The sequence below is a fragment of the Oenanthe melanoleuca genome, chromosome Z, assembly GCF_029582105.1.
Source record: "Oenanthe melanoleuca isolate GR-GAL-2019-014 chromosome Z, OMel1.0, whole genome shotgun sequence".
Classification (NCBI taxonomy): Eukaryota; Metazoa; Chordata; class Aves; order Passeriformes; family Muscicapidae; genus Oenanthe; species Oenanthe melanoleuca.
In genome coordinates, this window is record NC_079362.1 from 54,090,284 (window position 1) to 54,117,818 (window position 27,535).

General features: G+C 36.5%; 1 protein-coding gene across 1 annotated transcript in view; it reads right to left on the reverse strand.

Moving 5' to 3' along the window:
- Positions 1–19,585: 19,585 nt before the first annotated feature.
- ARSB (arylsulfatase B) overlaps positions 19,586–27,535 on the reverse strand; it is a 68,748-nt gene continuing 60,798 nt past the window's right edge. The window contains exons 7-8 of the mRNA XM_056514731.1: positions 22,149–22,277; positions 19,586–21,593 (exon numbers count right to left, since the gene is read on the reverse strand). Coding sequence (XP_056370706.1) covers positions 21,328–21,593; positions 22,149–22,277 — 395 coding nt within the window. The 3' untranslated portion in view covers positions 19,586–21,327. The remainder of the gene's footprint in view (positions 21,594–22,148; positions 22,278–27,535) is intronic.

The following is a 27,535-nucleotide window of genomic DNA, read 5'->3' on the forward strand; positions in this document are numbered from 1 at the left end:
AAACATATACACTCACATGTGTCCAAATCACTCGTAAGTCTCACAGCAATTAACAGATTGGATATAAAGAGTGATGTTGTGATGGTTGCTGCAGTATTGGATCCAGTGGCAGCAGCAGCTTTATCTTCCTCCTCCATTAATTGTTTAAAAATGGTTTGCTATTTAAAAATGCACAGTAGGAACAATTACACAGTGCTGCTACCAGTTAGTGGTAATGTGCAGGCCAGTAGATAAAGTAATTACTAATGGGAAAGATGACACCTGATAATAAGCATATAATCTGCGGAACACTATGATAAAATTTTTAAGAAACTTGTTACTAACTTACAGCATGCATGTAACACAAAAGGCAGCCATGGCTTAGAACATTTTACTTTGGGCTAACAGATAGTCTGACCCCATCAGATCCTGTCTGGTCTGCAGCACATATTGTTACAGTCTTGGCATACTACCTGGATGGAGAAATTGCACATGGCAAGCTCAGTGCATCAGGTTGTGGGGCTGAACAAGTCTGTGACTTAGAAAAACAGCCATGAGCAGGCAGCTTTCACAAGGGGGTAGGAAGCAGCACGCTGAAATCCCTTCATGTAGTCTAAAGGCCAAGGATTGCAACCCTGGCAGATCTAAGCATAGCATACAATTTTCTTAATTTGAACACTTCTTTTATTTAGAATTTATTTACAATTTATTTATTTAGGTGTGAGGAACTTGGTATTTCCTTCTATCTTAGTAGTGGGGTTTTAATGCTAACTAATTACTATATTGGCTTTGATGTGCAGCTCTAAACATTTTTATTCAGCTTATCTTACGCCAAACTGTACAAACAAATAACTCATCACCAGAACTTATCACATATGCATTATCCAAACAGGAAACAGAGACGTCAAACAAGCACACTTTGGATTAAGTAATAAATGAGATGAAAAAGATGATATAATGTTTTTTCATCTTGCTCATAGATCTTTGCAAGTATTAACTTTATAGGCATTAAATTGTTTAGACAGTTTTCCTACCTAAATATTGGTTTACTTATAACCCTAGATAGTAATAACTGTTCTCATTTTGATTGATTGATTTAAATTCTCCATGGACTGTTAGAATGAAGGATTGTTTTACCCTGAAATTTCCTGAAGTTCACCTGAACAAATACAGCTTTGGATGTGGCCCAGAAAACATTCTCTGAAAGCTGTAAGAATAGAATATAGACAGGGCAGACAAAACAGGATAGCATTAAGTACAACCAAAGAGACTACAACATCCAAATAACTAGCAAATAACATACAGGTTGGAAAGAAGAACAGACACTATTTGGCTCAAAATTATGTTCTCACTTAGTCTGTGAATAGTCACTGGAAACTATTAAAAATATTGGAGAAGATACAAAAATTTCCATAAAGAGCTTACAAAAAGCTAAATATGAACAAAGTGAATATCAGGTGTGCATACTAGAATTAGTAGTTGGATTGAACAGAAAATCAACCTGAACTTTTTAAGCTTCACATATATTCATACTAGATTTGTTACATCATTGTGCTTACTTTTCTGTTGCTTTTTTGTTGGTGGTATTTTGGTTTTAAGTAAAATTTTGGCTGCTGTTCCAAAATCTTCTCACTGTGGAGGAATGGAATAAATTTTAATATTCTATTTGAATGAATGATCTGACTACAGAAACACACGGGGAAAAATTTTTGGAGTAAAATAATGCTAAAGAAAATGCTGCATTTGGAACTTGTCCCAGGAACTCCAAGGAAAATGGAAAAAGAGGAATTAAGGAGCCAGAAGATAGTGGGAAATATATAAAAGGAAGGATTCAGCTTTGGAAGAGTGAGGAAACTGAGGGACATGGATGTTATTTTAATGTGAGTTCTTTGTTCTTCTACCCAAAAGAAAAGTAAGAAGTAAAACATCAGTTGAAATTAATTTCTCTTGAAATCTTCAAGAGAACATGTCTTTCTCAAGTAACTCTTGTTTTTGTTTGCAGCTTCAGAAATTTCAGGTTTTCTAAGCACTTAGCTATGACATTTAATTTTTCAGTCTTCATTGCTCTAGTGTCAACAAGTATATGGTGTTATAGAAAAGAATTCGGTCTCTCTACTGTATAGCTAGTGACAGTAAGGCCAAAAAAAAAAGACATTTGAAGAATGGGAAACCCATCTGTTCATACTGGAGACTTCAGGAGCAAATGAGAAATAAGAAGAGGCCGTGATTAAGCTAAAAAGGTAATTCAACATTAGCACCTTATGTTGTAGATAATAAAAAGGTGCAAGAACATCCACAGTGGATAACAGCAATACTATATTGAATTTATAGATTTCAGAGGAAATAGATTTTATAACTCAGATCAAAAATGAAGCCATACATAAAGAAAAATTACCATCTCGATGTTGTTATGTACAGAATAAATGTACATATCGAGATTTACCTGCATGTGATGACATAGGGAAAGATCAGTGCTGAGTAGCAGAAAGCATGGAGATGTCTGCAGAGAGAAAGGAAATAGGAAGAAGGTTTGGAAGGAAAGACTGGGAGCTGTCTTAAATCATACTGTTTTGAATTGGTTACTTAATTTCAATATATCCAGAGACATATCTTGAGATTTTCATCTCTACAGGAGAAAGAAGTTGAGGGTGACTCAGGAAAGCTAGTTTAATAACCTATTTAAATACAAAGAATAAGTGAAAGGGATGAAGGACAGGGCTGCTTAAGTTTCCGTGGGAAAGCAATGAAGAAAGCACTCTTCCAGACATGCAGACCAATGCAAAGCAGCAGCAGGCATTCATCAAAATAAAAACAAATTGAAAAAATAAGGCCAGTTAAAACAGTGTAGCAGAGTCTGAGACCTTTAAAAAGAAAGCAACATGAGAAGAGACAAAGGCCTGTGGTGGGTGTCAAGAGATATCTGTTGACCCTGGCTGAGTATTCTGAGTTCTCACATTCCATCTCTGAACCGAGCTTGGTGTTTTGGGGATACTAATTGTTAAACTCATTTGGGACTCTGCCAGTATGGTACAATAAAAGAATCTACCGCTGTATTTTAAGAAGGCTTTAATTGAATGCAGACACTCAGGCTCACTGATGGCATCCTGATTTATCACTGTGTCTAATCTTTATTTTTGAAACACATATTATTGTAACTAGTATGTAAAAAAAAAAGCTGTCTAGCCAAATAAATGCTGCCTGACACAACAGCAGTAACAGCTGTTTTATCTCCTTTCCCATAATTTGGCGCTCCAGGACAGAGAATATTTTAAAGTGCACTTTGATGCAGTAATTAATGGGAATTTAAATTTCAACTGTACAAACCAAGACATCAATTAGGTATAAATAATTAAAGAGGCTGGGTTTTAAACAAGATATTCACCTATTGAAATTCTCACATTAATAACTAGCTGTGCTAATCTGTTTCCCTTCTAATGTCCTCAGGAGTGCTAAGAGAAAACATATACATTCAAATGACTGAGCAGGCTTCTATGCATAAAACATTTGAAATTACTCTATCAACTCATATATCCAGTTGAAAAAACGCAGCTCTGATACCTTCTTCAACTACTAGCTTATTCATCCACAAATGAGGCATTTTCTAGGACTTTTTCCAAAATATCCTACAGTTCTACTGGCTGTGTTACAAATTATAAAAGGAAATAGCCTAGTGCTATTTCTAGGAATTATATATCTCAAAAATGTTTAATGTTTCATTCACCAGTGTTAACATCATTAGAGATAAATCGCAAAGATTGTAACATTGCCAAGTTTTTCAGAGCAATTTAAAACTTGAACAAATTGCTTAAGAATTGGGAAGATTCACTCAAACTATCCAAAGAAATTCAGTGAAACAGTCTTATTACTCAGTATTCCAAGTCCTATAATACCTGCTTGAAACATTTTTCAAAACTAAAATGGACATTCCTACGAATATTGACTTAGTAATAATTCAGCCATGATTACACTTAAGTTTGCTAGTTACCACATCTGGTTCAATGAGAACCAGAGCAGCACAGACCAGAGCAGTTGTAGACACTCTCTACTCCCGCTGGCAGTTTGTGCTGGTTTTGAGCTAATTTCCACACATTCCCCACATTCAAGAATAGGAAGTGGATTCCTAACATATTTTATGCTTATCTGGATGCTCAGGATTTTACACACTGATCATGGTATTGCTAGGATCCAAAAGAAGGAACAAACAATGATACAGATTGGTTTTTGTTGGATTCTCCTTTGTTTTGGTCTGGTTTGGTTTTTGTTGGAATTCGCTTTGCTTTGTTTATCCTGTAGATTATCACATTTCCACACCTTGCACTTTGATAAAACTGTCCTTACAGAAGTTACATCATGTCCTCCAGCCCAGGAGTTTGAATTAGTAGTTTATCCTCGCCATCTTGTCAGCCATCTGTAATACAGTATTTTAGGATGTTTTTGAAATTCTTTCCCTGTCTTCCCTCATGTGGCTCTAGTTTCACTGTTTTCCTTTCATGCTCCTATCATAAATGTAGTGAAACTCTTCCTACTTCTAATACAGATATTATGAAATGATGACATTCATCTCCAAAGTAGGTTAAATGAGCCTTCTGTTTCCACACAGTGTAAAAGAAGGATGGAATTTTCAGAGTAAACCATGCTGTCTTGAATCAATCTTGATCATTGTTTCTCCCTGAGAAGCCTTTACTTTCTGTTTTGAGGCTTATTGATTGTAAAGCCAAATTGGAAATCATGCAGTCTAGCACTTTTGCCAGCACTATATATTTTGGTTTATCCAGAACTCTGAAAATAAATTCAAAACAAAAGCAAAATACAAAGGGAGTTTTATTGTGTTTAAATTTAAACTTTCTGGGAAGTAACTCTTTTTCCATCTGCTTGGACCTTGCCACAAGCTATTCCAGTACACTCAAAATTTTAAAAGCCTCTAACCTTTGGAGGGCTACTTTAGAGCAAAATCTTCATTAGGGTAAGGTATTTAATTTTTCCAGAAGGTAGTTAGCACATCATATATAATTTTAGAAGAGAAAAATAATATCCTTGAGACAGTTTTAGCTATAGAATACTTGAAATATCCATCAAATATGAATTTTACAAGTCAGACATATTCTCTCAAAAAAAGCCTCCAACAGCATTAACACATCCTGTGGGGCTACATCATGTTTATGTTTATGGCCTCACAAGAGCGCTAATCTGACATGTGACAGATTAAAGAGACTCAGGTGTCCTAGGAAGCCTGGGGGCACACAACTTCATGTCTCTTCCAAAGAACAAAAGATATGCACATACATACTGATAACAATTTGAAGATGATCTTTTAATGAGGAGGATCACATACAGTCTATATAACCTGGGGAAACCTGGATCCTGCTATAAGAAAATATTTGTCAATTGAGAAAAATGCTTTTTAAGGTTGAAGCTTGTATTTTTGGTATGGCCTGCCTACTGACTGACACCAGTAGGCTTTTCTTTGTCAATCATGAAACACAATTATGTAGCAACAATTACAATGTAGCAATTTCCTTGTAACTGGGCAAGCTACGGAGTGTTATAATTTTAACTTCCTCAGCACTAGGCCATGTGTTCCGAATTTCAGCAGGAAAAAAAAAAAAATGGAACATGTACAAAGAGGTTTAACCACAATTCTCAAAAAACTACAACACTTTTGAAATCCGATTTCATTGTTCATTGCAGCACATGATGCTAAACTTAAGTGAGTCTTAATATTAGATGCTTTCAAAGAATATATACACTGAATAATAATGAAGAGTGAGCAACTACTAGCTTAAAACCAGCTTGCTAATTTTACCCTACCTAGGAGAAAACACATAACCCCAGAACTTATTCAGAACTCAAAAAGGAATCTATTAAGAAACACCAAATTTGTGTCAGAACACTAAAAATTGCTCCAGTATCTGAGGCTCTTGGTTACACAGTAATGAAATCCTTTTTTGGATAAGACTGTAAAGCCAAACAAATGAAATAAACCCTTTATTTTTACATAGTCCACTGAAATGTCTTCAGAGAGATCATAGTTCTGCATGAAACATCTTTGAAAGTATTGTGTCTTTTCATTATAGAACAGCATTACTGTAAAGTAATACTCTGACTTTGTATTTCAGCTTAATAGCTTGTATGTATTTTTAAGCCACAAAAAGTTCACCTAGTGTTTTTGCTTTAAATTCCATGTAATTGAACTTACAAGGTTTCATTAGTAAATACTTGGGTTGACCAGAATGCTGGCTAAAAAACCCTTTAAAAATAAACTTAATCACAGAGAAAACCATGCTGAAGGAGCCTAATAATTAGGATTTATGGTATTTTCCTGTAGGAAGAATTGTCTTTCTCTGATTATTCACTGAAACCTGAATCAATCACTTTGTTTGATATGGTATCTCTATATCAGTTTTAAAATAATGTGAAAATCAGCCCCAATATAAACAGATGAGACCTATTTAGGTGCTTTTGCCAAAAAGGCTTTTGCTAGAGGTTGGGGATTCTGGACAACAGGCTGCTGACTTTCTTTACGGATCCAGCCTTATGCTAAAACACGTATTTCTCACAAATTATAGCTTTCTTTTAAATTAAAGACCAACATATTCATTCCTTTCACCTTATTGCTTATTTACCCTCTAGGTGCATATCTGCATGTTAGCATGAGAGGTTTGCTGGGACCTCTAAGTCAGGATTCTACTGGTCACATCATAAAACCTCAGAATGTGAATCCCTGTCTTCAAATGGGTTGATGGAACCCTCATGGAAAATTGTATTTGTTTTTCACAGCCCTTGAAGTTATCTACACTGCAAACACTGCACCATTTCACTACAGGGTGTGCAAATTTCTCTTCTATGCCATTGGTTTATGTATGTTCAGTGGTAAGTCAATTGCCTTGTCTCTGCAAAATAATCAAATAACCTTACTTCCTGCTAATGGTCAGTTCTGACAGCAGCACAAAACTTGTTTCACAGTATCTATTCTTGTTAAAGACAGATGCCATGGATCACACATTTAGAAGCACAAGAACAGCCTTTTATTTCTCAAAGATTCTCTCACACAGTAAGTTACACTTCATTCTTAACTATGTTGTGTGTAACTAGGAAACTTTAAATTGTATTTTTATGTTTTTGTCTCTGAAATAATTAAATTAGCTGTTTAAGAAGTGATGAATGATCTATATTAAAACACAAATGAAAATAATTATCTGGAGATAACATTAATGAAACCCTACAGTGATTAGTCCTAGGAATTCGTGCTTTCCTTATTTGAACAGATAAGATGGAATCAAAACAACAGCTTGGAAACAAACTATTCACATTTAGATGCAGATGATGCAAATATTGCAAGGATATTGGAATTATTGAGAATGATAAGGAAAAAGAAATAACAGCTGAGAACTAAAATATCACAACTGATTGAACATTGTTAGTGATGATAATTATAGGGCTACTTAAGAGAAGAGGAAAGACAAAGGAAGAAATTAATTATGGAAAAAAGTAAGGCACATATTGACCAAGAGTATTACATAGTTATTAGTGCATGCTTTTCCTGCAGCAGCAAAATATCCATAAAGAGGTAGTGAATAAAAAAAATTCCAACTTCCAAAGCTGGAATAATAAAAATTGCTATTTCAGTGTACAAGATCTTAGTGTAAAAGATCTGAGCTATTGCCTACACCTTAGAGCTTGGTATCATAGCCAAATTTAATACTTACACAGCACATCAAAAGTAGTTCACAAAATAATACTAAATACAAAATATACACAATGGCCACTGTGCAATAACAAGGCTGTCTAACTATCCCACAGAAACCTTTAAAAGGTGAGGTTTTGGTGAGTATGATTAAACAAAAGTACAAATTTCAACTGGTACTGTTTCTCTTAAAGTTTTTTTCCCTAGCCTTTTCTTATGGGCATTCAGGGGAAAGTTACACAAAAAAAATTCATGGGTACATTTGCAATGTCACTGAAAGACACGTAAGCATAGGTCGTATCTTAAAATCAAAGTTAATTCCACAGATGATCTTTCCTGGGAGTCACATTTTGTTACAAATTGTTGCAACAATTGGAGCACTTGGAGAAAATTCTGAAGGAGAGAATTGTTAAGTATAATTTAGTAAAATAAGAAGAATTACACCTCTTTACTTCGATGGAGTGATGCATCATGTTCTGTTGGGGAATTACAGCATGTCCAGGACACAGTACACAGTCATTTCTAGTGCTGCAGGAAGGAAGGAAAGGTACAAGTTCATTAAGAAATATTCCATGAAGCAGTTTCTGACAAAGTTCTGACATTGAAAATTAGGATTGAAGTCACTGTTAATATGCAGAATATATATTCTGGCCTTGAAACAGCAAACAAAAAACCCCAGCCTTGTACAGCAAGGTGCTCATGGTTTCCCAGTGAAGTAACAGCAACAAAATTAATAAAACCCAAAGCTGAGGGTATATCAGGAGCTTTTATGTGTGTCCTCTACTTACAGTGTGTATGCCAGTCTTCTGGATTCACATTTTTGGAACAGTCACCATTTCTAACAAGTTAGGATTCTTGTGGTTTTGGCTATCTGATTTCAATCAAAACATGTGACTCAGAGCCAAATCATGGTATTTTTTAAAGTTATTGTAGGCCAAGTAGTCTTCAGGAAGCATAGACAGAGTACATGTAGTTAAAACTAATAGGGAGCACCTTTTTATCTCACATCTGTTACATTAATTAGTGGTAATGATAGTGGCCCTGAACCTCCGTTAGTGCTATTCTAAACATAAGAAGTGAATCACTCTCTCTCTAAAAAACAACCAAAGAGGAAATACTATTTTATTCTTCATAGTTTGGTCATAAAAAATAAAATCCAGTGTATAAATAATTTGCAAGTCATGGGTCTATTGCATAATTTAAATGACAGGTATCTAACTTTTCTCATGTAAATACAGAGAAAGAAGAAATGTGTAATAACCCACAAGAATAAAAATCAGGTGTTTCTACCCCTATACTTAGGGAAACCATATTTATTACCAGAGGAGTGAATGGTCTGTACCAGAATTTGAACAAGTAATAACCATGGCTTGAGGCACAGATCCAAAAACAGAGTAAATATAAGGAGGTTACACATTTAGGCATGTAGTGAATCATCTGCAATGTCCTTAGTCCCAAAAAATAGTTTTCAGTGCAATTATTCTGCATTTAGAACCTGCTAAACAACAACAACAAAAAAAAAAAAAACATATTAAAGTGTTCAGCTAGAATAACTTGTAAATAACTAAATACGTAAATCCAAGACTTGGGTTAACATTGTTCTAACAGTAAGTTGAACTACATTCAGCATCTTTATATTGCTTTATTTTTCTCATAATGTTAAAACTAATAAACTTTAACTATAACATTAAAATTCAGTGTCACTGATCATAATTCATCGTGCCAGCAATTTTAACTATGTAATTAGGATTTCCTGTTGTTTTTTCCCCTGATTATACTCTTTCTTTGTTTAAATTCAGCAGGCATTTATGTCTCAAACATCTTCCAGAACTGCACTAAAAAACTCCATACCAGAGACAGCAAAGAATGCATAAATGAATGATGCTTTGACTTGTAAGTCAATAGAGAAAGTTGGTATCACCCTCAGCAACAGCACATTCTGTCAAATCATCTGAAGTTGCCAATATCATCACATTTACAATAAGATACAATTATGGCTGGAAGATTCCCACAGTTCTGCCAGATTCCTCAAGGGTATTAGCACTTGTCTGATTGCAGTATACAACAAAGACATTGTTAAAATATCAGCGCATCAATCAGAAGGAATTTGGAGACTTTGAAGTTTAAAAAAATAAAACAACAGTGTGGGAAAAAGAAGCAGCTACAACAGCCAGGTACAGTTATGTTTGTCAGGATTAGTTAAATGACACACTCTTGGATAACAGTTTTATTCTTAATTTGTCAGAAACATATGTAGAAATAACTTTTCTTTTAAAAAGAGATTAATTAATATCAATAGTTATTTGAAAGTACTTCAACTTTATGTGATCTTTTCCCACAAAGAAGAACTAGCAAAACAGAATGGAACATTAATCACCATTAACCATGAGTCTCAGGCTTCTAATTAAGGGAGTGCAGATCCTGAGACTGCACTTCCTTAACACTGTTGCCAGTGTTCCTTCCCCTCAGCAGCTAATTTCAAAAGGGTGTGCAAAAGTCTCAGGTGTTGGATCTATGAAGAACTGGGTGTAGTAAATGAATTAAATCCCTCTCAGCTTTTTAGGCAGTGCATAAACCTCAGATAATTCAGTGCATAATTCACTAAGAGTGACAATGAAAAATACCTACATCATATCTTAGGAGCACAAAATCATTGTGCTGGAATTTACTGTTACAACCTCCTTACAGTAAACATACGGAAATGTATAGGCTTTTATTTTTCTAATTTACATTATTAGTTTCTGTCACTGTTTGGGTACAGATCCAAGCTAAAAGTCATATACCAGAGGTGTCAGCTATAGGGATGTACTCAAACTCAAAGTGTAGAATTCACCAAAATCTTGTTATTTACCCAAAAATTGGCACTAACTGCAAGAGTGGACTTCTCAGAATTTCTTCTGAAAGTCCAGCAATATCATCATTTTAAGAAATGTTCCAAAAATACTTATCTCCTCAAAAGGGTCTTTAACAGATTAGTCACAGAAATGACTAAGGAGCTGCAATATATGCAGATAAAAGTGCAGCACATATATTGAAAGCACAGAAAAGAGCAACCAGAAATTTCCTAGCTGCTGTCCTTACTACGTTTGCTCCTACTACAAACAAGTCTTATGAAAGTTTACACAGTTCCAACTGAGTTTGCAGCTTGTATCATGCTTGAAAACAATCCGATATTTTTCAAATAGCACTGAGGTCTTCCAATGAAGTCAGAGGGCATGCTGACACCAGGATGAACTTGAAAAAATCCTTAATGAGAAAAAGTAGCCAAAGCAACTAGATAATTTTCCTAGTCCTGGGTCGAGAGACTTTGCATATATATACATACCCATCACAGAAAGATAAATAAACAGAGGTGATAGCAGCAAGTAAAATTGTGTGTCAAGATCTTTGTTCTATCAAGTGTCTTACAACCATATTCTACAACTGATGCAGCCATGGTCATTGGGTGAGCGGGCTAATGTGCTGTTAGGACAAAAGTGTGCTTGAACAGACATACTGTGCTTACAGAAAAATTGTGCTTTAAAATTGTACAGCTGCCCTTAACCATAACCATACCACTGGCAGAGAAATAACGAGCCTGTCAGAAAGAAATTACAGACTGACTAGAATTGAGTTACTTACTCTGAGCATGAAAAGATCCAATTGTTACCACTGCATATGCAGTTGCTACTCATACATATGCAGAAGCATGCCACCACCACATGCTTGCTAGAGACCAGATATTAAAAAATAGAAAAAAGAGACTAATATCTTTCTAATCATTGCATATTTATTGGTACGAACTAGCATAGCTCTGTTGGCTACAGTCAAGCTCTATCAGCCTCCTAATATGAAGATCTTGGCCCTTCTACGACTTTTTATTCCTCATGAGTTTGGAACAATAGGGCTGAAATCAGAGAAATGCAAAAACATGAATTCTCAGTGAAACGTGTATAGCTAGACAATGTGATGAGAGCACAAACTGACAAGAGAAAGGCCAGGTCATGAAGCTTTCAGTTTGTACATGCCAACAAATCATGAAATGTGCGTGAGGATTTACAAATGCTACATGATCTGAAAATCTGTTCTGCCTTTAAGTTTTTGGTTTACTGCCTTTGAGAGGAGAGGAATGAAGAGTGTCAGATTACAAAGTGGAATTCCTACTGCTGACCAGAAAACATTGGATTTCCTTGTTCGGACCCTAAGGGAAAGAACAGTAGCCACTGTTACCGCTTTTTGGAAGTTGATTCCTAAGCAGTAATGCAAAGTTAAATATGGGCCCATTTAAAAAATATAGAAATCTACCAGATTTACTGGTCTCTCTGTCTCCACGGGCTTTACTATGGGTCTACCAATAGAAAATTCTATCATAAACATATTTCTATATAGGGTTCATAATTTATTCTTTCTTTAAAAATTTTCATTTCCAGGTTTTTGAGCAGAAGGATGAGAAAATGGAGATTTTCTCAAAACATTTTCAATGCAGTAAATTTTGTTAATTAAAACTCCTAAGGTCTGTTCTGCAGGTCTGTTTAGAGACTGAAGTTCAATGAGTAAATGTATGTTTGCTACCTTTCTCTGGAGTCATATCTAGATAACATTTATTTTAAAGATAAACACGCAACGAAAAAAATTAAAACAACATTAAGCAAGAATAGAATGTTTGCAATATGCATAGATTTAAAAACTGAGAGTTATTAGCGAAAGAGTAACTTTCTTCTCTTCCAGCAGTGATACAGAGTAAAGTTGTCATTATATTTTCAGATTAATATTCAAAATAAGACACAATTCCACTACAAATATAACTTAATCAGTGAACAATAATCAATGAGTTTTCCCTGAACTAAATCAATGATTCCAGTTTATATGATAAACAGGAGCATTTAATTCTGCTCTACAGCTTGACTGAACCAGTTTATAAAACACATTGGAACCATGACTGCACTTGGGGACCAAAACCCCAAACAAGATTTTTCCAAGCACAATCCTATCTGTATTTCTCACAATACCCTTTCACATGGGCAACTAAGACACATGGATGTTAATTAACCATTAATTAATTCAGAATCTTCTGACTGCAGCTCATATGCAAATACCTTTCATGGGCACTGCATTCACTTGAAGCTATGGCCTTGAGTGGAATTATTCTGACTTTCACTTTGACAATACAGAGAGATCTACACAGTAATCAGCTCCTAAGACAGGAGTGGAAGAAAACAGTGCTCCAAGTGCACTGCAGTTATGTGTGTATTTGGGGCTGACAGTTATGAACCTAAGCAATGCCAGATCTCTGCTATATTTAGAATGTTGATGATTATCAGTGTATTATAGTCACTTATTATCTGGATAATACTTAGGTTAATACAAGTATTCCTAAGCCTTTCCTTGTATTCTCATGTATCAGCAGTACATTTATGACAAGCACAATGAAAATAAACTATAGATAAAACCAGCACTTGCATTTAAAAAGAGGTCATTACTTTATTTGAAGATGTAATCAAACAAATGTCATTAAAGAATAGTTAAGTAAAAGGAAATCACAAAGGAAATACAGAAGAAGGTGAATTCCAAAAACTCCACATAAAGTAATGTACATTAAGTTCTTGTCTACTGTGGGCAGAAAAATTAACCAAAAAATCTTGTTGTTAACAAGCAATTATAACTCAAAGGAATTTCAGACATCTTATACCTGCTGCCTCTAAGAGACAATCTCTCAATCATTCACATTCCTAAATGTTTCTTCACAGTGGGCTACTTTCTAGGACAAATACAAACAGAAATGCAATTGTTCCACTCTATTCCCTCCTACATTTTTCAAAATCCAGATGGGCTATTTTCATAAGTCTCCTTTGATATTATAAATACATCTATTTTTTACTCAGTCAAAGGCTATGCCATTTCAGCTGTACTGGATTTTTTTTCAAATGCTGGATTTATGGCAAAAGAAAACTGTCAGTAAATTCCTAGCCAGGCTTCTCCACTGTATTAGTTTTGGAGCTTTAGTTAGAAGCAGAGTGATGTTAATGTATATGTTGCTCTTATCCAGTTGTTTAATATACCATGACCATGCTCTCTTCATTATAGAGTAAAGTCAAAACAGAACTGAAAAGGCAGGAGAATGACTTTGTTTCTACAACATGTCACTGCTGGGGCTGTGGGGTATGACTAGACCAGACTAATAGCCACTTTGGGATTATTTCAGACAGTGTTTTATCCACCAAGTATGACTTGTAAAACAGAATATTTGAAAACAAAGCAAAAAGGACAAGAATTAAAGTGAAATTTCAGTACATCTATAGGGGCCACCTACAGGGCAGCAGTGCTTTCATGGCCCTTGGGCTGGCAGCTACAATGTTCACAGCCTTTCAGAAAAGGCTTCTCTTACCACATACACAAGGGAAGAGGGTGGAAAAAATTATGATCCTCCAGGAATCAACTATTTTCCTGGATAACTGCACACTGATGAGAAACAGAAAGAAAACAACTTTGGAATCACAGAATTGTCCCGACTGTAATCTATAGATAAAAAAAACCCAAACTATTTGTTACTGTGAGTTAAGTACAGTTAAGCTGGAACTGAAAGTATGTTTTTTAGAAGTTAAGTCCACCCTCTGACTCAATGTTCTCAACATTCATCTTTTCATCGTCCAGACAGACTCATTAAAGTTTTTCCCAGTGAAGCAGGATAAATGTGAAACTTAAGGGCTTAGATGTCCTTGAACAAGCCAATTCTGAGTTTTCTATCCAATAAAAATCAATGACTCCTACCTCATGAGTGTGCTTGGAGAATGTACACAATCAAGAAAGACTTCAACATCCCTGGTTAATAAGGCCATCGAGTGATGTTTCTGGCAGATTTGCAGGTCCCATGAAATGATTTGGGCAGGCCACAGATGTCCTGATCAAAGTTTTCCATTCATTACCATGGGCTCTATGCCCAAAATTACTCAATAAGCATTGCTGAATACCAAACACAGCTTACTTTGTTTGTACGTGTATTCACTGTGTTCTGACTCCCTGTTTGCTTGAAGAAATAGCAAGAATGCATAGCTGAAAAGAAAGACAGGGCTTTTATATTTTTATCACTGTCCTGAATGCCAAAATCTAGAAGCCCAGAACTGTGGCTTTGGTGCAGTACCTTGTTGTGGCTTTTGAAGATTCGCCCAAATAAACACTGCATTCCTTAGATCCAAATCTAGCTATTCAGACTATACTTTTTTTTTCTAACTATAGTCCTGCAGGAAAAAAAATATGACTGCCTTTATTGCTATTGAGTTTAGCCAGGATTAGGGGATCAACATCCGGTAACTGCTTTGATGATGGCAGCCGGTAGTCACTTCTTTGAAACTTGGCAGCAGTTGCATCGCCACCTTCCAGTATCTCTGCACTCCACCCCACAAAAGCAACACTCTCAGGAGGGAACACTAACACAACAAGAAGTACTGCATCATCCTCTTTGCCTCTGCTAACCACGGTATGCAATTATCACAAGGGCCGTCACTGATCCTGTCCATGGTTGGATGGCTGACTCATTCCAACTGCTCTGTGCCAAAAAAGTTTTTACTGTTCCTTGCAGCAGTTCTGCTCGATAAAGATGAGCTCATACATGAATTGTAAGGCACTGGAAGAAGACAGGAGAGCACTGGATTCAGAAGCAGCAGCTTGGGACCCTAGAGGAATTCCTTACGCTGTATATTCAATCAGGATCTTTCCACATAATAACACAGCTTGAAACAAAATTGAGTCCACTGCCTGCTGCTGACAAAGACGTAAGCTGAAAGAGTTAAAACATTCAGCTGGAAACCCGCTGGCAAAAATACTGCCTAACCTCCTCAAACTTAGAACTGGCAGGTTTTTTTTTCCCCTTCTCTTAGCAAAAGCACTACTTCCCCATAACAAACCTCAGCTTATTTATAGTTAGAGAGACATGAAGCCTATGGGTCTAACTTGGGGTGGGACTCCAAAGGGAGTGCCAAGGGAAGGACTGGGCTGGAGAAATGGTCCTCTGACCCCTCCATCATGCCAGAGCTAAGGTTAATGTTATGAGAGAGACACAGCCCCAGAGTCCAGCTGGAGAGGGCCTGTGGTGGGCTGCCAAAGGAGCAGGTAGGCAGGAAAACAAATTCTCCCTTAGAAATGGTTTAGTGTTCTTACATTTAAAACAGCCCTAACCCGTGGCTAGATTCTGGATCCCCTGGTAGTGCTTGACATTATATCTTTTTTATTTATCAAGTAATCTTCCATTTTAACTTTAAGTGTTTTGTGATTGAGTTGCTTCTTTGTCATTTGGGGTCCCTGACTCTAGGATTACAAACATGGCTACACATATGGACTGCATGTCCTTGTGTGCCAAACTCCACCACATATGGATAGAAGCCCCAAGTGGCTCTATCACCATCAGCCCTTCCATCAGGACCCTTTGGTAAGGCTGCAATAGGGTGGCACAGGTCTAACAGGACTCTATGTGTAACTTCATGCTCATTTACTGAAAGCATGGAACAGTTTTAGGTATATTGCTAGCAGTCTTTCTAATTAAACCACTTTGTCAGAAAGTAAGATGAAAGGCAAATTCGCAGAGCCCAACAGGGACTGGTAGTGGAGCTTCAAATCCACACAGACCACAGGTGTTTAAACTCTGCGTTCTTCTGTTCAGAGATTCTGAAGAGGATTAAACTCAGATCTTTATCCAAGACTCATTTATCAACCTTAGGAAAGTTGGACAAATTATTTTCAGGCTGAATATGGGGTCTTTGACTCAAGAAAAGATCTGGATCTTCTGTTGTGCTTATAAAATCATCCACTCCTTGACTCTGTACATCTTTTTTATAAATAAGCAATGCAAAATGAGTAGCCAGTGTCAGAATTTTTCTAAACTTGGTTACTTTTCTGGAGCTTAAATAATTTCTAAAGCACAAATATTAAGACTTTTGAATTCATAATGCTCAGTTGTTTGCTAGATTAAGAATGAATCTTAAATTGGAAAGGGATGAAATTAAGTTTTATTTAGAGTTCAAAATACTTGCATTTTTGAATGTTACCCAAGTAACCACAAAACATATAAAGAATTCTCTATTTCCCAGTTCCAAACAACTTAACAGTATACAACTCTTTGCAGATGTCAATCTAAACGTTTTAAGCCAGATGTTTTTTTCCCTAACATAGTTCAATTAAAATGTTTTATGAAGGACCACCCATGGAAAATAATTAGAAAAAAAATTTATGTCTACTGTAGCTGAGAATATAAGGAATCTTTGGATTTTAAAACATAACAAGAGAAAACAGAGGGTGAATTGAATACCTGTATAAGACAATGATATGTCACAATCACTTCTTAGTAAATTAAATATATAAATTAGAATATCAGCAGGACATTAAAATGCAGATTGCAGGACATAGAGAAAAGAGAACACATAAAAGCTCTGTTTACCTCTGAAATTAAAATTAGAAATTTTTTATTCTTTTCTCACTTTAGCTAAGAAGCTGACATTGATGGGAGTCAATGTCATCAAGTACTTGAACTATTACAATTTAGGTGATTTTTTTTTTTCTTTTCCATGAAACTAGGTATCAGCATATAAAACCCAGTTAAAAATATAACTGACAAAAGTTTCCACTTCTGTGGGTAAGACAACATCTTCCCTCATGTAATACAAGTGCTGAAAGCTGAAGGAGACACAAGAATGTAGGGCAGAAATTTCCCTCCACCCTCAGTCCAGTCCCTTGTTACTGCAACAACCACATCTTGTAACCCTGACTATAAGCTAAAATGTTTTATGTGATACTGACTGAGAACAGTTAGCTTTCTAATCTTACCTGTCTGCGTGTGTACATAGGGTACTAAATAAATATGCAGTATGAAAAAAGAGTGAGGATAACATAAATTCCTTTAATCTATTTGCCTTGTATGCTGGGGAATGGCTGCCAATGTCTCCATTTGCATTTGATTGCACAAATAAACTATACCAAAACATTCTGGATTAATAAGAACTAATGGAACTTCTGCTCTTCGGATGATTTATCTCAAAAGAAATTTGAAAGACAAAATGCATCATTAGGACACACAAAAAAATAGTAGACCTTAAGGTCACAAAAGGTAATTTAACAGTGTACTCTTTCAGAATCTCAGACTCGATGGGAAATACTCACTGTGTGCTACACTTAGAACATGGAATTTGCAGTTGCACTAAACAGGTAAGTTACAAACTAATATAAATTATTTTATCACTATAAAATAAACTGACTGCAACAGTTAGAAAAGGGAATGCAGTAATGCAAGCTTTGTCAATGTGATATAATAACTTAGAAAAAGGTTTTGTTGCTTACAATTTCCCTCCCTTGATGTGGTCAGCAAATAACAGAGCCTGAGCCTCAGTTATCATAAAGACTCTTCAAAAGCTCAAAAGTGAAATGCTGGTGTGCTCTGAAGCCAAGATTGTCATGGTCTGATTGGATCTCGCTAATTTACAGGACAACATGGTAAGTAAATTATTTTATGAGCTCATTAGGAAAGGAAACAAACACACACATCAAACAAAGGCTCAATCCCCTTCATACAAATGAGACTAACATGGGAATTCGCAAATTCATTCCTTAATCCATGAGGTTTTTTAACCCACAAGTTTTCTAAGTCATAACTTACAAGTTATAATCAAAATACTCCCAAAGCTGCTGATGAGAGTGCTCATACTTTCTCTTCTGTCACAGTGCAGGCCTCCCATGTATCCCATCAGGAAGCATGAAAACCTCAGCAGACTGGCAGATGCTGGATATGCTTCAGAGGTGTTTTTGGGCAACCTGTGATATTTACAACTTCCAGCTTTAAAGTTTGGTCTACATGATTCTCATAAGTTAGTGGCTGGAGGAATCGACAATAAGTAGGAAGGATTATGTCTGCAGCAGACAAGTAATGGCTTTGTAATGACCTGAGCCCTTCCTGTGGGCTGCCTATTTGCTGCTCTCCCTTGGATCTCACAGCGCTGGTCCCAGCAACATCAGGTTTTGTATGAGCTGTGTTTCAGCTAAAACATGAGCAGGAACTGAGTGAAGAGCACACAACAGAAAGAAAAGCCTAAATGTGGTTCATGAAATGGAAGGAGATATGATCAGGTACCAGTCTGGAAATTACTTCTACAGAACATACAATGTTTTTAATTTACTGTTTTAAATATATTAGTTCATATGAAAGTTACTAACTGTAGTATAGTAGGAGCTTCTCTCACAGCAGATATGTTTTACCAAAAAAAATATAACTTACCTGGAGGCAGGTAACAATCAGATGATTCTCCCAGTTTCTAGATAAGCTGTGGAAACACATGATTGTGTGAATATCAACAGCTTAGAAAGTATTGTAATGCTGGGCACTATGCCCGAGAGCCCCAGTGGAACCTAATGGAAGAGAAATTAGTCTTTGATGCTCGGAGCGATTATTTAGAAGGTGAGGAACAATCTGAAAAGCTTACCCAGTCATATCCTGCTGCAACCAATTGCTTTCAGCCAATGATGGATGAATGGGGAAGGAAGTTGAAACTTGGTCTGAAACAGGATTCCATAGGAATACATCCAATTAAACCACAGAGAAAATGTATTGTATATTATACAAAAATTACTTTTTCTGAAACTACTTTTCTCCTTGTCTCCAAGGCTGAAGATGGTGAATGAAACAGAATAAAAAAAATACTGACATAAGGGAGTAGAAGTGACAAAGGAGCAAGAGAAACATAAAGCTCTTTGGGAGAAAGATAAAAAGCTGAACAGGCTTCTGGAGAGCTTTAGCTTCACTTCTACTTGTAGCAAAAAGATCAAAGGTAGAAAAGACAAGCACTTAAGATTAGACTTAAGACAGTGTATTGGAGAATCACCTGTAATAGAAAGCATATGCATTTTCAGTTTTCATGTTTCATCTTTTTTTCAGACTTTTTATTTTTTGCCTTTTTTTTTTAATGCACAGATTTTGTTAAGCCTTTTTCTTCATTAATCTGTTTGCTAACAATTAGCAGAAGTCTTCCTAGAGAAAACTGAAAAGTTGTGCAAAATTTTAGTGCAATATATATGAGTTGGTCCTGGAGCCAGGAAAAAGGCAATTAGATTCCTGCTTTCTGGAGATGATGACAGATTGAGCTCTGCATCCTGACAAGGACACTGAGAAGCAGTACCAGAACTAAGGGTATGAGACACTCATAGAGAGCTGGCAGGTTATCTTGCATAAGTTTGATGAATAACTGAGAAATGTTGCTTGGCTTGGCTTGGTTTCTTCATGGCTCAGAGCCGACTTCAGGATGAAAACAGACTCCACTATGGTAATAAAGACTGTACTTACCAGGCAGGTAATAAAAGTAAGGTTTGTTCATCACAGAATGTTGTGTAATTCCCGCAGAAAGGGGCCTTTGGAGGTCACTGGTTGTTCCTCAGCATCTCTACCAAACTGGGTCATCTTCAAATTTGGTCCAGCTTCAGGGACAGAATTGTTCAGATAATTCTCCAACCAAAGACTGAACATCCCCAGGATTAGGGTTGCCAGAGTCCCACATTTCCATATTTAATTAAACTCATGGTGTGATTTTTTTCCCTTTCCTTATATTGCATTGGAACTCCACATGTTCCCTGTGTCCTTTTCATCTTTGTGCATCTCTGAGAAGAGTCTGGCTTCCTCTTCTCTATGCTCTCACATTAGGTAGGTGAAGATAGCAACCCTTTTCCTCACCAGCATAAATTAACCCATTTTTTTATCCTCCCCATGATCATATTCATACCTCTCCACTGAACTAACTCCAACTCATCAATACTTTTCCTGCATAGGGAAGCTCAAAATGCGATGCTATGCTCTAGCACTTAAAGAAAGGAATTAAGACTTCCCCTGGCTGCTGGCTACATTCTCATGAACATGGAACAACATGTGGCTCATTTTCTTCACCTAGAGATAAAATGGCAACTGTTGTCCTAATTCTTGTCCAGAAGGATGCCTAGAATTTTTCCCTATGAAAATGCTTTCCATCTGGTCATGGCCCAGCATATACTCCTGAATGCAGTTGTTCCACCCCAAGTGGAGGACTCTGCATTTAATTAGTTGAAATTAATGAAATCTTGGTTCACCCATTTTTTCAGCCTGTCAAGATCATTCTACCACACAGCACTCTTGATCATCATTTTCTACTCTGGTCTGATACATTAAGAGTGAACAAGAAATAGAGATTTTGTTGTATTTGTGAAGTTTTCTTTTTTTACTCTTCCCTTTTCTGAATGGAAATACATGTTAAAGGCAAAAATTTTTATGCCAATACAGATTATATAATAGCTTTCAGTAGAATCTGTCTTCTGGACAAGGATGAAACCAGAATTCAGTATACTCCATAAGACTGATTAATTGTGGATGTCCCTGCTGCCATGATTCCTTGCAAGGAACTCAATTCCTTTCAATTTCTTTCAAGGAAGGAGGCAATGTTTTTCTTTAGCACTAAAAGTATATTCCAGACAAAGAACATTTAAAAAAAAATTTACTAACATTTCACATACAATTTTTGGGAATGAGAGAGTATTTCTTATTCAAGAATAAGAAATAGAATTATTCAAAGAATGAGGTCATAATTAGCAATAACTTATTAAAGAAAGTATAAAATATGTGACTAGGGCTCCGAGTCCATAAGCCAGACTGCTACAGAGGTTTATTGCAGGATGCCAAGCTGTGTGCACTATGCCCAAGGACCCCAAGCCCCAGTTGCTGCTGGATCACAGTTGGGATCCTCATCAGGGTAGAACACAGGCACTGAACGTTTGTGATAATACTGAAGCCGTGAGAGTAGTTTTTCCACCACATTAGGGTATTTTTCAGACACATCATACTTCTCTTCAGGATCATGGACAACATCAAACAGCCAAAGTCTCTTTGTTGATGGATCAGATGATTGAATGTGTGACTCATTGAACAAAGACGGTGGAGGGAACCAATGACTGCAGCCTACAGAAGAGGAACAGACCAAGGGTCAGTTCTGAGATACAGAGCACCAGTGTGAAGACACAGAGTTCTGCTATAATTGATGAATTCACTAGGTCCCTTGACAAGCCCTGCACAGTGACTGTTGCTGCACACCTTAACTCTAGCCCTGCGCCAGAGTTTCTCTAGTCCAGGGCTACCTAAACAGAAGTCTCATTTATGCAAAAAAACCACAGAACCACTGAGATTTAAAATTCTATGTATCATATCAAATAATTTAGTGGACCTTCTTCTTGGATTATATGATCCTTATGGGTCCCTTCCAATTTGATATTCTATGTCAGTCTTTTCCCTGCAGTTCAAGTAACTTCCAGACAAAATATTTGGAAAATAAAAAAAAAAAACAAAAAAACATTGTTTGGATTTTAGAAGTGCTCATTCTAGATTTTTGCATGTGGTCAAGAAACGAAGAAGTTAGTAGAATTACTAAAAGAAATTAAAATACATGAAACAAAATTAAACTGTGTTTGTGGTGGATGGGAATAGGATACACTGTACAAAAAGGAGTTATTTTGTTACCTGGATATCCAGTTAGTAATTTCCATTTTCCATGTCTTATTGCTGCATGTATGGATATATTGAAAAGTGCACTATCCCATGGAGAAGAATTGCTCTGCGGTAAAGATGTCCTCTTGTCAATGCCAAGACCTTAATCAAACAGTAAACTAAGTTAGGTACATTGAATATTCATGAGGTAATTTTTAGAACTCTGTTGAAAAACAAAGCAGCATCACCCATTTATTTTTTCCCTATTGAATAAACAATTTGTTGTATATATGTGCAAAGATCTGTGCTATGATTCAATGATTGTATTTAACTCTGAACTTGAACTGCATTTTAAAAACTTACCAGTGTAAAACGTGACAGCTGAGTCCAAATAACTGGACTCATTTTATACACACATATTATATGTGCCTATCATATACCTGTATTAAGAATGTTCAAAATTGTAATTGCTAAATTTGGTCACACAAATGCCTGTATCTTTTTCCAGGTAGGAATATAGGATTGAAAGATCCCCTGAGTCAATGCTACTACTCTTAATTCTCTTAGGTCACTACAGGGAACATGTGCCAGGCTCTGACCTGTATCCACAACAGAGCTGTCTCTCTGGGCTGAGCTGACTGGTCACAAAAATCCACATCTGGTCAGCAAGCTTCTTCTGTGACATATCTTCATACTGTCTTTGGAGGAGCTGTGTATGATGCACCCCCATATTCAGGTACTGTTGAAAACTGAAATGTCAACCATGTGCACATTCCCTCTCAAAAGGAAACCTGAAGCTCCTTATAGGAGGGAGTTCAGGAAAGAGAATTAAAATGCATTGACCAGGGATGATTAGGAGACTACTTGTTATTGAAACCAACAGGTAGGAAGTGAGCCAGATGGACAGCCCAGAAACATCCAAACCAACTTCCATATCAACTTTCATAAATAAAATAGGAGTTCAAGACATCAAATCTAGAAGTTTTATATTAATTGTATCAGCTATAGCAGTTTACCAGTGACTACCACAAGGCAACTTTAATCAGACTAGAAGACACACTAGATGATAGAGAGAAACTAACATTGATTTTCTAGCTTCTTTCCAAAAGAGATGGTTTTCAATCAATTTAGGGAATCTGAAGGACTCAGCTGATGGATTTTTGGATAAGAATCCATGAGATGCACAATGATCATGTAAGAGCCAATAGGAAGAAGAACTAGGTATTTCTAAAAGGAGTAAATTCTGCATAACACAGTAAAGCAAACATACATCTAATGGAAAGAGGAACAGAAAGTTGGGAATGGAAATGCTAGGACACAATTTCTCTATTTTTTATTAAGGACTTGCAAAGTTTTCATTTTCTTACTGGACTTTACACTTGGAGTTTATTTTCTTTAATAAACAGATTTGTGCATATCCAAGTTGCCTGTCTACATCAGACTTGTATAATGTTCCCAGATAAATAAGGATATGAGAGGGGCTACTTGTTTGGAGTATGCATACACAGACTGGGGAGCACTCAGCACATCTTAGATCAAGAAGCACTGAAGCTGATCTAAAAAAGAAAATAAACCTCAAACCCCTATGAAAACAAGGAAATTCTCATAAGTAACTCCAGCAGAATCTCTCCTGGAAGATAAATCCTCATACAGCCAAATATGAAACAATTTAAAGATTAATACTGCTTACTTTTCAACATCATTGTGTTATGTGTTATTCTGTCATTTGCTTTGCTACTCCTCCTTGACTACTCCTCTTTGCCATCTACCTTCTCAAGCATAATGAAAGACATTCGGCAGGTCAAAAAAGAGAATCATGTTTTTTAAACCTTATGTCTCAAATAAGGTTTTCAATTTCAAGGCTTGGTCTAAAGATAAAATTATGAGAACCTGCATTTCTGATTTTAAAGTTTAGCATGAAGAATATGCTCCTGCTTGCTGAGCTGCACACAGTACGTGGAATTACAACATTACACAAGATAAACTATTTAAAATACTTCAAGGAAATGGTATGAAAAATTGTATTTTTAGATATGCTTTGCAAAATATCCTTAGAATGTCATGTATGAGATTTAAAATAAGATTCAAGGAGATAAAAGTTTTCAAACACACTGATTTGGGCCAGGTAACCAAACTAGACTCCTAAATGAAAAAAAAATGCTTTTAACAGAGCATGAAGTTGAAGTTATTTGGTGAAATATTAACTTTCAGCAAAATTTCTTGAAGAGAAATGGATAAATTCCCTCACGTTGAGCTGTTATAAACAGAACTCTGTCAGTCATGTTAATTGACCCATTGCAAGCTCTTGTCTTATGCCAAAGAAATTGTCTATTGTCTATTATTCAGGGAAGTGCACTGTTTTCCAGACAGCACAAGTCAACTTTCTCTCTCTCAGACATATTGGTCATGGAAAACAGCCTGATGCTTGTTTGAATGCTCTCTACATGGATTACAGCAATGACAGTTTATTACATTACATAAGCACCAGATACAGAACTATTACAAACAAAGATTTTGCTTGACATGAATTCTTTACTTCCCATCCTACAACTTGCCATTTAAACTCAGACATTCTTTCTGCTGCATTTATCCATATTCCTCCTTTTCTTCAGCCCACCTGGTAAGTTTCTACCTCTGCCTTCAGCTTTTGTTGTTGCAGGTGAAATGCAAAATGCCTGGGATGTCTTCTCCCTTGCCTCATGGATTTTACAGGGATCTCTTTTCTGATTTTGCAGACTGAAAAAGTCATATTGGTTTTGTTTCCTTTTTAAGACAAAATGTTTACTCCCATAGCATCTAAGCAGGTTTTTTTCTGCATTTGTTCTGTATTGTGGGAGTGGTTTTATTTATTTTTTCCATTATGGTTGACAGTGATAACAGCCTTGTGGACTAATTCAGCAAAGGACAGATGCCTTTTATTAAGCTCTGTAATCAAGCCAGACTTCACAGGTCTGCATACTCTCATTACAGACTTACATATAAAAATGACGTTTTTGTTGTGTAGAGGCTAAACATTTTACTTTTTTGCTGTTGGATCAGTGTATCAGCAGCTAATGAAATAAGGCTTAGTTTTTACCTTGAAAGAAAGTCTCACAGCCTTTCCCATGAATTTTCCTATTGTCAAACAGAAGCCACTATTTCCTGAAGCTCAACTTTGAAGCCTCACCAGCAGCTATACTTCCTTTTTAAGTAGTCTCTTGGGAAATGATAAAACTTGTATTAGTTAAGTAAGCAGTGAGCTTTCATTAAGATATTTATTTTCAAATATTTCATGGTAAAATGAATTTAAAGATTTTAGAGTTTTGGTTGGAGTTCTAGGTCACCAATTATTATTTAAATAGCTTTTATATCTCTGTAGTAAAAGCTAGGTCCCTCAGAAGCCGTTGCCCTTGGTAAGTGATTTTGGAGTTTACAGCAGAGTTCAAGAAATCCTTTGTATTGACAGCTTTAAAAACGGCCTCAGAATCAAATTTTTAAAGGAATTGAGGTAGCCAACTCTCACCACACACCAAAGTAAATAATTTAGAAATCTGGTCTATTGCCCCTTACAGAAACTTCAGCTTAGTTCTTTTACTTCTATTGTCATACATTGCTTCTATACATATACTTATTTCAAATTAGGATGAAAATTCCTATGCAATTTTCAATAGCTAATCTGCACCCTCAAGAAAACTGATTTTTTTCAAAGGCCATTAGCTCTGTCATTAACTCTGAAAAATCTATACAAGATGCTCAGAAAGCATCAATCAAAACGGCTGCATTTGCAAAAATAATTACCATTTTGATAATTTGAACATTCCATAGCACACTCTTCAGGTAGGATGTTGGAAAATTTACTACTGGATAAGTACATGTGTAATATCCTGACTGTTGACCAGAGAAAATCCTGGACTTTTTAAGAAAAGTGAACAATCTTTCAGTGCACTAAGTCTTGCTAATGCACAAATTTAAGTACAGCAAAAGGGAAAGTAATGAACATGGACGCATACACAACAGAACTTGTTCTCAACTACTGATATTTAGGGAAGTGTTTGTGAAGTTTTAAAGAAGAAGCATGGTCCAGAGGCTGTCCAGAAAAGCAATCACAATACTAAAACTAGCAACAAACAGGACACTATGCCACCACTGAGCCCCTTCTTGTATCTCACATGAGCCTCACTGAGCAGTTTTGGTTCCCATGCTACAAAACAGACACAGAAAAGCCATGCAAGATACAAAGACATGAGACAAGGAAGATTAAAGCTATAGAACAATTTCCATGTAAAAAATAACTAAATAAATAGGATTCTTGATCCTCAAAAATGGACAAATGACAAAAGAAAGGACAGAGGTCTAAGAAATTGTGTGGCCACGGGAAACTGACTAAGGAACAACAAATCTTTCCCAATAAGGGCATTGAACAAATGAGGATGTCATGTATTGAAAATAAATGATAGTATATATTTTCTTATTATAAACCAAACTCAAGTATGGAACTCCTTCACATGGAATGCTGTGGGTGCCAAAAGTTTATGCAGGTTGAGTAATAAAAGGATTCATAAAGTGGAAGAAAAATCCCTCAAGAATTCCTACATCCAAAATCGCAGCCTAAAGTTTAGAAGTGGGCTGTGAGGGCCACACAAGAGAAGTGTATTTATGTGCTTGCCCTCATGTACTCTGTCCTATACAACTGCTATTCTCAGAACAATGAATTGGACAGATTTTTGGTGTGGTCTTTCACAAGATGCGTAACTAAATCACTTCTAGTTCAGGAGAGGCAAAAAAAAAAAAAAAAAAAAAAACAACAAAATAAAGCGATACTGAATTACATTTATACAACTTCTATTATATTAATCCCTTATGTACTGAACTGAAAGGGCCAAAACTTCCACAAAAACTAAGTAGAGAATCCGAGCACCATAGCATATCTCAAGTAGGAAAGGACTCATGTGGATCTTAGACCTCAACTCCCTGCTCCTCAAAGAACTACCCAAAACTTAACCACATGACCAAAAGTGTCATACTGATGCTCTGTGAGCTCTGACAGGCGTGGAGCTGTGGCACTCCCTGGGCAGCCTGCTTCAGTGAGGAGCCTTCCTGTAATGCCCGGTGGTCACTTCTCCTGAGGCAGTGTCAGTCCATCTCCTCATGCCCTGTCAGCAGTCACAGACAGGGGGACCAGCACCAGTCCCTCTGCTTTCCCCCCTGAGGAGGGTGTAGGCTGCCCTGAGGTCACCCCTCAGCCTTCTCCAAGCTGAGCAAACCCAGCAACCTCAGCCACTCATCCCAAGTCTTGACCTTTAAGTCTTCCACCACCTTGGTTGCCCTCCTCTCTTTGTGTATATGCTGCAAATTCAGGTTTAACTATGATTTCACAAAACCATGAACACCATAAGTAATTTCTAGCATATCCTCTAGTTTACTTTGAGTGCTATTCTTTA